This window comes from Hoplias malabaricus, chromosome 17 (assembly GCF_029633855.1).
Source record: "Hoplias malabaricus isolate fHopMal1 chromosome 17, fHopMal1.hap1, whole genome shotgun sequence".
Classification (NCBI taxonomy): Eukaryota; Metazoa; Chordata; class Actinopteri; order Characiformes; family Erythrinidae; genus Hoplias; species Hoplias malabaricus.
Genome location: NC_089816.1, coordinates 4222583 through 4237566, shown reverse-complemented (window position 1 = coordinate 4237566; position 14984 = coordinate 4222583). Strand labels below are relative to the sequence as shown.

Genomic DNA, 14984 nt, shown 5'->3' with positions numbered 1-14984 from the left:
CATCTGCTTATTGAATAGCTTATTAACAGGCTGAGTATACAAAGTGTAAAAAATAAGAAATCAATATCATTGTACAGGACTACAACTGAGAATATTGGCCAATAAAGTAAAACAAACAAAAATGACCGTGTAAGATACGACTGTAAAGTGTGTGGTTGTGTGTGGGAGATTTATGCATCATAAGTGCGGATTTATTAATATCATCTGGCAACCCACGCAGGAGCTCTTACAGTTGCATATCTGTGTTTGAAAATCTGATAATTTGAACCTACATCTTTATAAACCAGGACCAACCACGGAGCTGCTCTACAATATCTTTGGCCTTAAACCAGAAAATAACAATTTCAAAATTATAATTTCCTATATTATACATTTCCTAAAATGTATGCACAGCAAAGTCCAGTTCTGAAAATGATTTAGTTTTATTTGATGTGCAGTCATTTACTTAAATTTACATTTGAATCTGTGTGTTTCGGTATGTGCATTTTCAATTACGTTTGCAAATATATACATCCATCTACCCCCCCAACACACACACAAGTTGTATCAAGTTGTATACAAGATATTGTTTTGTAGAGCGCCCCCTGCAAGTCGCCGGTGTAATTGCAGCGCTGGGCTGGACTCCATCAAAGCGAAAACACACTCACGTTACATAGCGGCGGCTAAGCTAAGTTCTTCCGGTAGGTCAATACACCGCAATACAAAAGTTTATTACAAACAGTTTAGACTTAGGTTTAACCAGCGAATGCTTTACTGCGTCTCGTCGAAGAAAATCTTACAGCTGAGTGAGAGCACTTAAACTCGCCGGTGGCGTTTTGTTCGAGAAGCGGAGTTTTTAACTGAAAGTTGGAGTTGAAATCTCTGAGGCAGAAGGGTCCGAGAGGAAGCAGAAATCAACCATCTTTCCTCTCGCCAGCAACAACAAGAGAAGAGAGGCTCCGTAGAGGGCTCTGGGTTGTGGGTTATCATCCGTTTTCTACGGAGAAAAAGAGGCAGAACTGTGTTTTTTTTTCTGCCACAGTCAAGACCGGACTGAGATTAAAGCTAAAGCTGGGAACCGCGGAGAGTGGGAGTTAGAGAAGGAGAGAGGGGAGAGAGAGGAGAGAGAGGAGAGTCGGTTCTCCAGCGACGGACGGCGTCCTCTCTGAACGGAGCGGAGCGTTGTTGTTAACATTAGTAACAGACTCCGTTTTGATTCTTTTTTTTTTTTTTTTTTTGCCTTTTTTTTTTCATGTTTCCAACAGGTTTACCTTCCCCTAATCCCCCACCGCCGAGCCAAGAGCCCAGAGCCTCGGATGTCCGCAGCGACAGCGGCTTAACGTCGCCCAAGAAAAGGAAGCTTCAGAGCGCGGAGAGAGAAGAGCCCGAGTCCGTTCCGTCCTCCCCCAGAGCCGCCATCTCTCAGCCGCTCTCCGCCGCCTCCTCGCAGCACATCCAGAAAAAACTGAGGTTCGAGGAGCCGCTGGATTTGCTGGGGCTGGGGCTGGATGTGAAGATGGCCGACTCCGACTCTCCCTCGGCCTCCTGCTCCAAGGCCAAAAGCGCGCTGCTTGCCGCCGGGGTCTCGCACCACGCCAACGGCCTCACAAAGAGCGCTGCCTCGGCCACCTTCTCCAACAGCAAACCGGGCGCCGCCAAGAAACTCGTCATCAAAAATTTTAAAGGTTAGTTGAACTGGAGCTTTTCAGCAGCTCACAGTTCTTTGCTCTTTGACAGTTTTCTTGAGAGAGAGAGAGAGAGAGAGGGGGGTAAATATCAGTTGGCACCTGGCAGCATTTCTGTAATATTTCAGTCACCAGCTTCTACTACCTGGTCAGTGGCAGCTTTGTTCTGCTGGACATTAGTCCAGTCAGAGACTGAACAAACCTCTCAAACTAAAGATCCTGTCACTGGCAGAGTGGCAGCTTCCAGCGAGAGACCCATGGTCAGTGACACCTGCCGCTGGCTGACCAGCAGCTGCCAGTGAGGGAGTGAACACTTATAGACCTGCTGGTAAAGTTGTAGGACACACTTGTCACAAACAAGACCAGCCTAAGGTGTAATTACAGGCAGTGTAAATAAAATGTTCATGAAAATAAATGCGCTTTCTGATCATTGGTCATACCTTCCAGACTTATTTTGATGTGATTGAACTATTTAATAGTTTTGAACTTAATTTTAAAAAGAACTTCACATGCGACGATGATGGACCCTGAAGTTACTGTTCACTGCACAAAATATTGGTGTTATTTTTGCAACAATCCACGTTAACTCTTCTATCATAAACTATTTTAAAACAAACATGTTTTTTGGCTAAAACCTTATCACGATTCTGCATTAATGCTTCTAGCATTGTAACAATGGCATGTAAACATTTCTGTGCTTTAAAATTTGGAGTAGACCGAGGTGCATTGGAGCAGCTGCACATAATCATAAAATGAACATGTGTAAAGCCAAGCCTTTGCCAGAAATATATAAATGGCCCGTTTTGGGCTGCAGCTTATTGGAATTGTTTTCTCTAGACTGATGCAGCACCATCCAATATCTTTTGTATGAATAGCAGTGATATTGGTGCGCCTGAACTGTCTTTAATATTTGAGGCTGAATAGCACCAAATCATCCTAGATTTTACAACATCTAGTCTAACGCCTGCCTAGGAGAGTAGAGACTGTTGCTGCATCAATGTGGAATGGACAACCTATTAATACCCTTTAAATCAGAAGCGATGCCCACATAAATGTTGGCCAATACAGCTTTTATTCACAAAGGGACACCTTACACCAGTGGTTCCCAAAGTGGGGGGTGTGGCAAGGCTAATGACGTTTGATCACTGCTAGCAAAAGATGGACAAGTTTGTTTATAATGACATTCTCATGTTGATATGTTTAACGTCGGTTGCGTACATGTACTGTGTGTCATTTTTACAGAAAAGCCAAAGTTACCAGAAAATTACACACATGAAACCTGGCAGAAGTTAAAAGAAGCAGTCGAGGCCATACAAAACAGCACTTCTATAAAGTACAATCTGGAGGAACTCTATCAGGTGAGAAACAATGTCAGAAGATGACAAAGGCTACACATCAAAAGTGGAAAAATGGCACAGATCTTCTAATTTTCTTTTTCTCATGTGACACAGGTGTGTCATTTGTGTTACAGCGCGGACAGATCATAACTCATAGAATCTGATCGTTTCAGCTGGAATTTAGGCCGATTTCATGTGTGGTACTGAAATCCGATCCAGATTTGTTGGGGCTAATGCAACAATTTCTGAACACTCAAATGGGAATTCATGAAACAGTTATGTCAGTTCAGCTTCGCATTCCTCAAACGCAGTTTGAAGGAGACGGACAGCACCATGAGGAATGGTCCTTGTACATTTGTCCAAAGCATTTTTTTTATTAGATATTTGTAGGCACTGGAAACAGAGGGTATAAAACATTATCATTTTCTAAAAATCTGGTAAACTGAAATGTACTAATCCAACTTTAAAAGGTAAAGGTGGTTGAATGTGGATCACCTGTAATTTTAAACTCATTTTGTCCGGTTTCCTGTTCTCCTTTTTTGGAGAAACCATGTTTGCAAGAGGCCACAATTAGGACAAAGTAAACCTTCATTCAAATGTCCAGTGGAAAATGGTTGACTTTTTGGTATCTGTTAATGGTTTAATTTAAATTAACTCTTTCTTTCACCTAGAAAATTACTTTGTGAAAGAAAAGATGTCTCTACAAACTGTCGTGTCGTCAGATAAAGCATTGTCTGCTTCTATGAATCTTTAAATTTCAGATGAATATGCTTTGGACGGAATGTACATGGACCCTCCTGCTCTGTTGAACCTGAATGAAATATTGTTCTTTTGAGCATATCGTTTTTTGGAGCATGAGCGTTTCAGACATATATATGTCACATTTTAAAAATCAGAGTGAACAGCCTAACAGAAACACTGGTTTGTGTGATTTTTACCTGCTCTGTGGGGGGCTTTTTTTCTTTATTATTATTATTGTATTTATTACTGTTATTTTGCATTTATTTAGTGTTTGTATGCAAGGTCTATGCACGAGAGAGAGAGAGAGAGAGAGAGAGTGAGTGAGTGTTAGGAACTAATCTGAACTTGGGCAAAGACAAAAGACTGAAGTGATGATGCAGGAGAGTAGAGGTGTAGTTCAGATAGAAAGACTGCTGCCAGACCATCTACAAGACTGGTTTATATTTGTGTCAGCAGAAGAACGTCTAGCAGAGATTATATGATTTTGTTAGGAAGGCCAGCGAAAAGGTTGCTGAAGTCTAAACAAAACAAGATGAATTCATGAACCAGAATTTTAGCATTTTTAATGAAAGAATAGGGCAGAGGATGGAAAAAGAGTTTAACCAACCGAATATGAGGTTTTAAAGAATTATACAGCCGTGCCATCAAAGTTAAGTATAAGGTGTGAGAGTATTTAAAATGTGGACTAATGGGCTAATATGCATTGATTATGCTGTTTGTCATGTATTGAAGTATTCTACATCCACTGCAGGAACACAACAGAACCAGCATCTCATAAGAAATGTCACTTAATGTGTTTTTAATTTTTTAGGCTGTCGAGAATCTCTGCTCCCATAAGATCTCTGCCAAGCTTTATAAGCAGCTGAGAGCTGTTTGCGAAGACCACATCAAGGCACAAATTGATCAGTTCAGAGAATATCCTTTTCTGCATATTTGTGTTGAATCAGAAAACTCCACAACTGTCTTCTGGTGTTTATAAATCAAAGAGAATGCTAAGAGATTTAAATCTGTAACCGTGTCTCGGTACTGAATTTCAGAATTGTATAGTACCAGCTGAATTGGTCTTGCACGCAAGCCTTTTAGGTCATGGTGATAACACACTCTGTAGACATTAGTACTTGACTCCCTCAACCACTTCACCAGTTCCTTTGTTTGTGCTGTGCATGAAGGTGAATTCTAGAAAAAATGTGTGATCACCCTGCAGTCTGGATTTAGCCCTGATTTTAATTTATAGCGGGTATGCATTAACGTCACGTTACTTTCAGGACACGCCCCCTCTCAGTCAGACTTGGTGACAAAACAATCGTCTGCATTTAATATACTCTTAAAACACTCAGAAAACCCATTTGCATGCTTAAAAGATTCTCTGCATTGTGGAAATCGTCATCAGGTTCATGAAACCTATAAATGTATATGGTTAGGTCTAGCACCTTTTTTTAGAAGGGTTCTGTACAGCAGAAAAACCCTATTAGATTAATTCATTCATTCATTATCTGTAACCCTTATCCAGTTCAGGGTCTCGGTGGGTCCAGAGCCTACCTGGAATCATTGGGCGCAAGGCAGGAATTCACCCTGGAGGGGGCGCTAGTCCTTCACAGGGCAACACAGACACACAGATACGCATTCACTCACACCTATGGGCACTTTTTGAGTCGCCAATCCACCTACCAACGCGTGTGTTTGGACTGTGAGAGGAAACCGGAGCACCACCACACTCCTCACAGACAGTCACCTGGAGCGGGAATCGAACCCACAACCTCCAGGCCCCTGGAACTGTGTGACTGCGACACTACCTGCTGCGCCACCGTGCCGCCCCCTATTAGATTCTATTTACAAATTCTATTCTAATATAGATTTAACCATTTACAATATATTTTACATCAGTGTGAATAATCCTTTCACAGTGTAGAAAATCCTGTAAGCACACTAATGTTTTTTTGTGTGTTTATGTTTCTATTTTGTCGAAGAACCACCTTTTTAAAGAGAAACTGCAAAACGGTAACTAAAAAAAATAGCAATGACCTGAATAAATTAAAGTGACAGTTAGACAGCGAACTATCACGCTGCCACTCAGTAAGGTTAGATAACTACAAGTAAAGCCCAAAAAAATGAGCCCCCACTGAAAACTTGGTAAGGTGCCGTGCAAAGGCAGGGAACGTTTTGTCAACACATTGCACGTGTACGGCAAGATTCTGGGAGACATGTTTGAACGCAGCATTGCCAGAGTGAGAAGTGCAATGACACATGGTGTACTTCAATGCCAAGAACTTAAAAGATGCTTAAAAATGGTATCATAATTGTATAGTTGTTGAACATCTGTGCAAGTGAGATTATACATATTCTCTGTGAATGGAACTTTTTCCTTAACTCAGCTTCCACGGACTCATTAGACAGTGTTCTTTTCTTGAAGAAGATAGATAAATGTTGGCAAGATCACTGCAGACAAATGGTAAGAAATGGTACAGAAACATTTTATAAAATGAAGATCCACCTGGAATAGAATTACACGTTTATATAATTAGGTCTTCAAATTCATTTATCACAGTAAATCATTGTTTATTAGAAATATTTTGCTCCTTAGAATACAATGAAATCTAATGTTATGTCCAACACCAATATTTTCATGATTTTATATGAATGTGCCTCACTAATATAGATGCAGTAGAATTGCTTGTCACATTTAGTATTTAGCTTCTGAGATATTGTTCATATTTGAATAAATGCAGTTCTGTTGCCTTGGAGCTGAAATGTCTCTATTGTTTCGTTCTTTTCCCAGATAATGATTAGGAGTATATTTTTGTTTTTGGATCGCACGTATGTTTTACAAAATTCAATGCTGCCATCAATTTGGTATGTACCTCCTCCTGCTTTAACACAGATTTATTTATTTATTATTTAAAAATAAAAGTATTTGTTTGTTGATTAATTAATAAATAAATATAGTCACAGAAAATTGACAATTTCTGCCATGAGTAATCTGTCTTGGGATATGTGGAATTATTTTCTCTTCCTCTTTTAAACTCTGCAGGGACATGGGATTAGAGTTGTTTCGTTTCTACATCATCAGTGATTTAAAAGTTCAGAGTAAGACGATTGATGGGATTCTGCTGCTGATTGAGAGAGAGCGTAGTGGAGAGGCAATAGACCGCAGTCTTCTGAGGAGTTTACTGAGCATGCTCTCTGATTTGCAGGTACTACAGACACACAAGCAAATTTACATGCATTATTCCAGGCTTTATGCTATGAGCCAGTTCTCCTGATACAGTTACAATTAGGGCTGGACGATATATCATTATATTAAACATTGTTTAAATAACAAAAATCTTTACATGATTTGTTATTTGCACAAAGTACTAGACGTACAGGAGTAAACACAGAAGGAAGCACTTTGGTGAAGTCTGCTTCACAGGAAACTGACTTTTTAAAGAACAAATCAACTGTTTGCTATTGTTGCTCTGTATGTTTTCTGTTTACAGTTTAACAGCACATCTATGAGTCTTTAGTTATGCAGGAAAATAACATTTTATTAAGAGCATTATTATTTAATATGTGCCAATAGTTTATTTTTGAGCATTGTCTCATGGACATCTACAGCTGAATGTTAATAAAAGTTCCTGTGTGAGATTTGGGACATGTAGCTTTGACTCAGAGGTGCCTTTTTGTTATTATCTAGAAGAAAAATATCGAGATATATATCATATATCGCCACTCAGCTAAAAAATATCGCCCAGCTCTAGTTAAAATCGTTGTTCATGTGGAAGACCAGATTAATTCCTTAAATCTGTTCATTTTCAGACTGAGCATTCACGGATAGATACAAATGGCCAAATCCAGCGTGTATCTCCAGACTGTAGTTTTATTTGCTGGAGTAGACACAATGGTTGTTGTAGATATTGCTTGTGTGAATAAAATGAGGGCTGAATTTTGTAAACTTCCCTCTATATTATGTCCATGAATATGCTAAAGAACAATGAAAGATATGCTTTTTCATTTCTGAGCCATGTCTGTCGTTTGTATTGTTCCATGAGAAATGTGTTCTTTGTTTTGCTATTTTTCATCCACTTCATAACCACCTTTGTTTAGAAACAACAGGTTACAGCATATTAGAAACTGTTGTGCTGTCAGATTTATTATATTTAGTAGTACTTAGAGAGAGTTGTCATAGGAGAGTGGTGGGGAAGAAATGTTTTAAATGTGATTCTCTTGCTTTGGACAGATCTATCAAGATTCATTTGAGCAGCGTTTTCTGGAGGAGACAAATCGACTGTATGCTGCAGAAGGACAGAGGCTGATGCAAGAAAGAGAGGTGATATAAACATTAAGATTATTTGGCTTGAAATAACATATATATATGAAGATATGATGCAAGACTTTTGATTGTGAAAACAATACTTACAGCATAGTGCTTGATACTTAAAAAAAACTGATAAATAATAAAAACACACATTCTGAAAACTGAATATAGGAAACAAATACAGTGCCCATTTCCAGAGATGTTGGATTGCTCTGCAAAAGGTCAATTAAAAACAAAATACAATGGTGTGCAAATCATTTAAACATTATATTTAGTTGAAATTAGTACAAAAACAAAATACAAATGTTGAGAATAAGAAATTATTATTGTTTATTGAAAATACATGCAAACTTTGATTTGATGCCAACAGCACATTCCAAAAAATGTTGGAATGGATTAACATTAGACTGGTGTAAAACTACAAAAAAAAAAAAAAAGATGTTAATGGACAACAAGTCACATTTAGTAAAGAACCAGAGATTCCAGGGAAATCTCTGTAAGAAAGGAACAAGGCCCAAAGTCAGTATTGCTTGCCTGTGATCTTTGGACCCTCAGGTGTCACTGCATTTGAAAACTGACACATTTCTGAAGTGGAGATTACTACATCCAGACACAATTGCAAAGAAGAACCCATATAAAAACTTGATTCAGAAAAGCTACTGCAGAAGACATTGCAGTCCTGAAAACATGCTGAAATTTCGGTATATTGTGTGACCCTACAAGTAGGGCGCATCGTGATAGTTCTTTCAGCAGAGGTGTTCTAGATGTATGTTTGGACGCTGTGTGCGGTTTTATGACAAGCTTTGATTAGCTGATTTACAGAAATGGCTTTTTTGAGCTCACAGCGCAAAGCTAATCCACCTGTTTACAGACCGGTAACAGTGACAGTGCCATTTTCTCTGAAGGTTCCAGAGTATCTTCATCATGTGAACAAACGCTTGGAGGAGGAAGCAGACAGAGTCATCACATACTTGGACCAGAGCACACAGTGAGTTTGCTGAGCACATACATTTATTTATTGAATTGGACGTGTATTTATTTAGGGGTGTGTGACTGTAAAATCTTTTTTATTATTATTATTTTTTAAGGAAACCCCTCATTGCCACTGTGGAAAAGCAGTTACTTGGTGAACACCTAACTGCAACACTTCAGAAAGGTACTATGTTGAAAAATGATTTTCTTGATGGTCCAAATGTAACACAATTTCTCAGCCATTTTTGTTTAAACAAAAGTTTTCTTCTTTCTTTGATATTTTTTTCTCAGGCTTGAATCACCTCTTGGATGAGAACCGTATCCAGGACTTGTCTCTGCTGTATCAACTGTTCAGTCGTGTTAGAGGAGGAGTGCAAGTTCTCCTGCAGCACTGGATTGAGTACATTAAGGTACATTTGAAGCCTTACCTTTTATGTTTGCTATATGTGCTGAACTGTCCAAACATTTTAGGCACTTCAGAATCCAATATTTCAAAAGCTTTTTATCTGGTCACTCAGTATTTATTTATTTATTCATTACTGCAGAAGACAGTTATAATGCACTGTTTTTATGTGGGACATCTCATGTTAGTCCAGTATTGTTTGTATCTTCCTGTAACTAGTTTGTATAATCTATCATTGTCTTAAATGAAGTGTAAATGTAACGGTTGATAGAATTCAACAAATCAGGCTTTTATACATGCGAGACATACAAATTATATTTTTATATTATTATTTATGTTCTTGTTATATTTTATTATATTATGTATGTGTTATGCTGTTGTTGTTTTTTTAAACCAAGATATATATGTTCTTAAGTGTCCGATATGTTAGTGTGGTACTGATACAACAACAACAACAACAACAAACCTTCTTCAATGGGTTTATATCACAGGCCTTTGGCAGCACAATAGTGATCAATCCTGAGAAAGACAAGACAATGGTGCAAGAACTGCTGGATTTTAAAGACAAAGTGGACTCCATCATCGATGTGTGCTTCATGAAGAATGAAAAATTTGTAAATGCTATGAAAGAAGCCTTTGAAACTTTCATCAACAAGCGGCCGAACAAACCTGCAGAGCTTATAGGTCAGTGCTGATAACACATGCTGTCTTTAGTATATAGTAGTTATTCATAAGCTCAAAAACTGCCGTTGTGGTGTTTTTTTTGGGTGTAGAATCACAAAGATTACCTGTATGAATAAGTAGTTTAATGGCTTTCCTTTGTATTTTTCCTCTCTTTAAGCAAAATATGTTGATTCGAAGCTAAGGGCGGGAAACAAAGAAGCCACTGATGAGGAACTCGAAAAAATGCTGGACAAGATTATGATCATATTCAGGTTCATTTATGGTAAAACACTGATGTCTTTTTGAGATTAATAATTATTTTAATGTATTGTTAGATATGTTTGGTTTCTTTTATTTCCAGCTTCTTTAGAATTTCCAATTCTAAAGTTTTTGCCCGTTTTGTTTAATAGGTAAAGACGTCTTTGAAGCCTTCTATAAGAAAGATCTGGCAAAGAGGTTGCTGGTGGGAAAAAGTGCCTCTGTAGATGCTGAGAAGTCAATGCTGTCAAAACTAAAACATGGTTAGTGCTGCACAACGGCCCACAAAGCTGTGGCAATATATTTAATTTTAGAATAACTTCATGAATAGGGATAGGTTGTATGGGGTGGTATTTTGAAAAACTTGTTTTATGTCTGATGCATGCTGCCAAATAACGAGTGTAATTTAGTTGCAGTGAGAGCATTCCCATAAGAAGAAAACATCCCCCCATTTTTTTATATTGACTCACAGTAAGACAGGAACAATAATAATGGGAACAGTGGAAAAATCAAAATGGCTAGTACACACCATGCTGTTACCCCCGTGCATGTAAACCTCAATTGGGATTTTACAGTTTAATGATGCTTGGAAATGAGAGTGGTACAACATTGTTAAACCCTATTCATTGATAACGTATTACCATCACCATATTAAGCAAATCAAATACTGACCGTATTTGTTTTCTTTGTTTTAGAATGTGGAGCTGCATTTACAAGTAAATTGGAAGGAATGTTTAAGGACATGGAGCTTTCGAAAGACATCATGGTGCAATTCAAACAGGTAGTGGTCTTGTTAACATTCAAGTTCAGTGAAATAAGACTTTATTTTTTGGGAACCAATCTCACTTTTTATTTCTTTTCTTAGTACATGCAATGCCAAAACATCCCTGGTAATATAGAGCTGACTGTGAATATTCTTACTATGGGTTACTGGCCGACGTACATCCCCATGGAAGTACATCTCCCTCCAGAGGTTTGTTTTATTTTAATTTACTTTTAGGTCTTTCTGACTGTATCACCCTGATGATTAAATCTAGGATCTTATTAGTGTTCATTTTTGTTGTATTCCTCCAGATGGTCAGACTGCAGGAAATCTTCAAGACGTTTTATCTTGGGAAACACAGTGGAAGGAAACTACAGTGGCAGTCGACATTAGGACATTGTGTACTGAAAGCAGAATTCAAGGAGGTATGTTTTCAATTCAAGGAGGTATGTTTTTGAGAATACCCTGAAGTGTAGGTCACTTTTGAGTGGACTTTTAAGTCGAGAGATTTTGATATAAATCATGTGAGGAAAACTGGTTGTTGGGAAAACTTAGATTCATAATAAATAGCTTTTGTGTGTTTTAAACATTGCATTCCAGAAGCGTAAGTCTGGGACTGTGAGGTAATTTTACCATTTTTTTCCCTGACTTCCTACAGGGTAAGAAAGAGCTTCAGGTGTCACTTTTTCAGACATTAGTTCTGCTCATGTTTAATGAAGGGGAGGAATTTTCCTTGGAAGAGATAAAACTGGCTACAGGCATTGGTATGTTTCCCTTTCCTATTCCACCATGTATTTAAGCTCAATAATGTGATGTAGATCAAATATAACAGGCTTACCCTGTAGAAGAATCAACCTGTATCTCTGAGAAGCATAGAGGTCATGTAAGAGATGAACATAAATTAACCCTAGCTGTATCATTGTGTTCTATTTCACAGAGGACAGTGAACTTAGACGTACCTTGCAGTCCCTGGCCTGTGGAAAGGCACGAGTTCTCACAAAAACTCCGAAAAGCAAAGATGTAGAAGATGGAGACAAGTTTTCTTGCAACGACGATTTCAAACACAAGCTCTTCAGGATTAAGATCAACCAGATCCAAATGAAAGAAACTGTACGTGGTGTCCGTCTGTCTTTTATGCCAGCGGTAAAATGTGGTCTTTGTGTGTTTCTGATCATGATGTGTTCTGTATTTCAGGTGGAAGAGCAAGCTAGCACTACAGAGAGAGTCTTCCAGGACCGGCAGTACCAAATAGATGCTGCCATCGTCAGGATTATGAAAATGAGAAAGACTTTGAGCCATAACCTCCTGATGTCTGAAGTCTACAACCAGCTCAAGTTCCCCGTGAAGGTGATAAGAAATGCATCACCTGCACTAATGTGGAATAACTTCACTAATGTTTAATTCACTTTGCTGGCAGTTAGAATGTGTGATGAACAGAGTGAAAATCCACCGCAGGATTTCATTTCAACTGCCTGACATTGTCTAATAAGTGTTTCTGAGCCCTGGTTTTAGATTTTTAATAATATTCAGAGTAAATGAGTGTGTGAGTGAATGTGTGTGTGTCTGTGTTGCCCTGTGAAGGATTGGCGCCCCCTCCAGGGTGTATTCCTCCCTTGCGCTCAATGATTCCAGGTAGGCTCTGGACCCACCGCGACCCTGAATTGGATAAGGGTTACAGATAATGAATGAATGATGTCCTTATTTGAGCAGGAAAACTAAAATATCACAGTGTGTACTCAGTGGCTGTTCCATAGAGAACGATTTGAGTTAGATAGAAAACTTAAATGCCGAGTGGAAGAGTCTCAAACAGAAATGTCCCTGTGCTCTCTTCCTGCTGGATACATTTAACCTAAAGCTTAAAATGAGAAATCTGGCTTTGTGGAATACCACATAGGTCCAGCATTGAAAATCTGTTGATTGGTGCAAACCAGCAGAGGAGGAACCAAACACCTTTATTTATTTATTTATACATACTTTCTGAATCCGAACTTCCCACCTCTAAATCATTCTTACTTATTCTCTCTCTCTCTCTCTCCTTTACAGCCTGCTGATTTAAAGAAGAGGATAGAGTCACTCATTGATAGGGACTACATGGAAAGAGATAAAGAAAACCCCAATCAGTACAACTATGTGGCTTAGAGTAAAAGATGGAATGGATGGAAAGAAGATGTATGGAGAATCCCAAGAGGAGCATGTTCTCAGTGAACATATGGAATAAATACCTTTGCTCCACTTGATGTTAACCTTTCTAACCCAGCGACCGACAACTGAATGGATCTGGCTTCAGCAGGTCTCATCAGGGGTGTGTTTCCGCTGCATGCCCTTTAGAGAAAAATATATTCTTCATTTCCAGAGCTCTTCAGTAAGAATTGGACAATCCCAGAAACACGCTTTTTAGGTTTTGTTTCTTTTCTTTTTTTTTTTATTTACTGAAAGAAAGACAGTATTTATTTTCAGAATTGGTTCTAAGTCAGTTTGTTTGTTGCATCATCCTCTGTTTGTTTTTTTAAGTCACATTTCCTTTTAATTCACTGTGTATCCTGTGCAAAATGTTCTTATCACATGTGGGGGGAGAAAAATGGAAAAACATTACTAATAAAATGAGACATTTGTTCAGTCAGTGTTGTATTAGGCATCAGTATATAACACTGAAACATAGTATTTCCTTCTTTTTAAGAGGCTTAACAGAGTCAGAATTTAACAGTCTTAAAGTTCTAAGTCACATTTCTTTTGATGCAGAACTACGACTGAAGCAGAATTGGAAAAAGAATTGTGCCAAAATAGATCAAGCTTTTTTTTTTTTCCATTAGGTATATTCATGCTGTGAAACACTAACATGTCAATGCATCCACTTTTTCATGTTTTCCTTTCTACTCAGATCTTTGTGTTCCTGTTGTCTTTGTTTATTTTTGTACATAAATCTATATAATACATATATTACATACACTTTGCAACAAAAATTGGAATAGTTTCCTGGCCACCAATTTCATACAAAATTACAAAGAAAATCTTTAGCAGAGGACAAGAGTTGAGCTTTTGTGTAAAGCTGGTACACAACATTTACAAATGTGAACATCACTCAAACGAATTAAAAGCCCTGAAGCCCATTTGGATTTCTCCAGAAACCTGATAGTTTCTATAAGAAGCACAGTGTCACAAGCTGCGTTATTCTAGTGTCTCCTGACCTTCTGAAAGGGGTAGAGGGGGATACACTGAGAACTCCTGTATGGCATCACTGGATTTATAGCGTTGTATGATGATGGTGTTCCGATAAATCATGTTTAAGTGGACGGCTGTCCTCTTGCTGAATACGTTTGCCTGTTTTTATTGCTTCAGATTAAACATCCGTATGTGTTTCCATGATCATTTTCCTACCGCAGTGTTATTTGCTGCTTATTTTGGAGAACTGTGAAATGCAAGAGGGTTCTGTTGCTGTTCCGTTACTCTCACTTGCAGTCACTAATTGCACAAGGCTGTAGTGTCTCGTCTGTAGTTCTCCCCCAAAAATGGTGCTCATACTCACTACTAACTACTTAGAAAATAGTTAATCTTTGTTTCTTTATAAAGACTGAGTAGAAAGTGTTGTTGAATTGAGGGGTGGATGCACAGGTTATCTGAATTTAATGATGGTATAAGAAAACTAGGTGTTATTTTTACCTTAAAAATCAAAATCTTTGTGCTGTTCCACTGACCTGTAATAGGGAGAATATAGCCACTGTCATTGCTACTCTGGACATGGCACTGCAGAAACTGAACCATGTAACTTTTGGAGGTAGGCCGGTGAACCAGCACATCTTGATGTCCGGACAGTAATGTAAAAGTGGATTGTGCTCTGCAGCTGTAGGGGCAGCCCTGAAGCAACAACACAAAATCTTAAGTACTTTTGCTT

The 14984-nt window shown here is 38.4% G+C and overlaps 1 protein-coding gene across 1 annotated transcript; it reads left to right on the top strand.

Moving 5' to 3' along the window:
* Nucleotides 1-644: 644 nt before the first annotated feature.
* cul4b (cullin 4B) lies at nt 645-14448 on the top strand. Its single transcript, XM_066649553.1, has 20 exons — nt 645-1664; nt 2907-3022; nt 4554-4657; nt 6122-6191; nt 6519-6592; nt 6771-6933; nt 7959-8048; nt 8942-9024; nt 9125-9192; nt 9300-9418; nt 9903-10095; nt 10253-10357; nt 10485-10595; nt 11028-11113; nt 11198-11305; nt 11407-11520; nt 11754-11859; nt 12033-12205; nt 12290-12442; nt 13139-14448. Exons 1-20 carry the CDS (start codon nt 1232-1234, stop codon nt 13232-13234), a joined length of 2565 nt encoding a protein of 854 aa, XP_066505650.1. The 5' UTR covers nt 645-1231; the 3' UTR covers nt 13235-14448.
* Nucleotides 14449-14984: the final 536 nt, after the last annotated feature.

What these genes read in the sequence shown, in the direction of transcription:
- cul4b (XM_066649553.1), top strand. Translation starts at nt 1,232, where the DNA reads ATGTTTCCAACAGGTTTACCTTCCCCTAATCCCCCACCGCCGAGCCAA. An exon ending in CGTCATCAAAAATTTTAAAG is followed by an intron (nt 1,665 to 2,906) that starts GTTAGTTGAACT and finishes TCATTTTTACAG; the next exon opens with AAAAGCCAAAGTTACCAGAA. An exon ending in ACTGGATTGAGTACATTAAG is followed by an intron (nt 9,419 to 9,902) that starts GTACATTTGAAG and finishes TTTATATCACAG; the next exon opens with GCCTTTGGCAGCACAATAGT.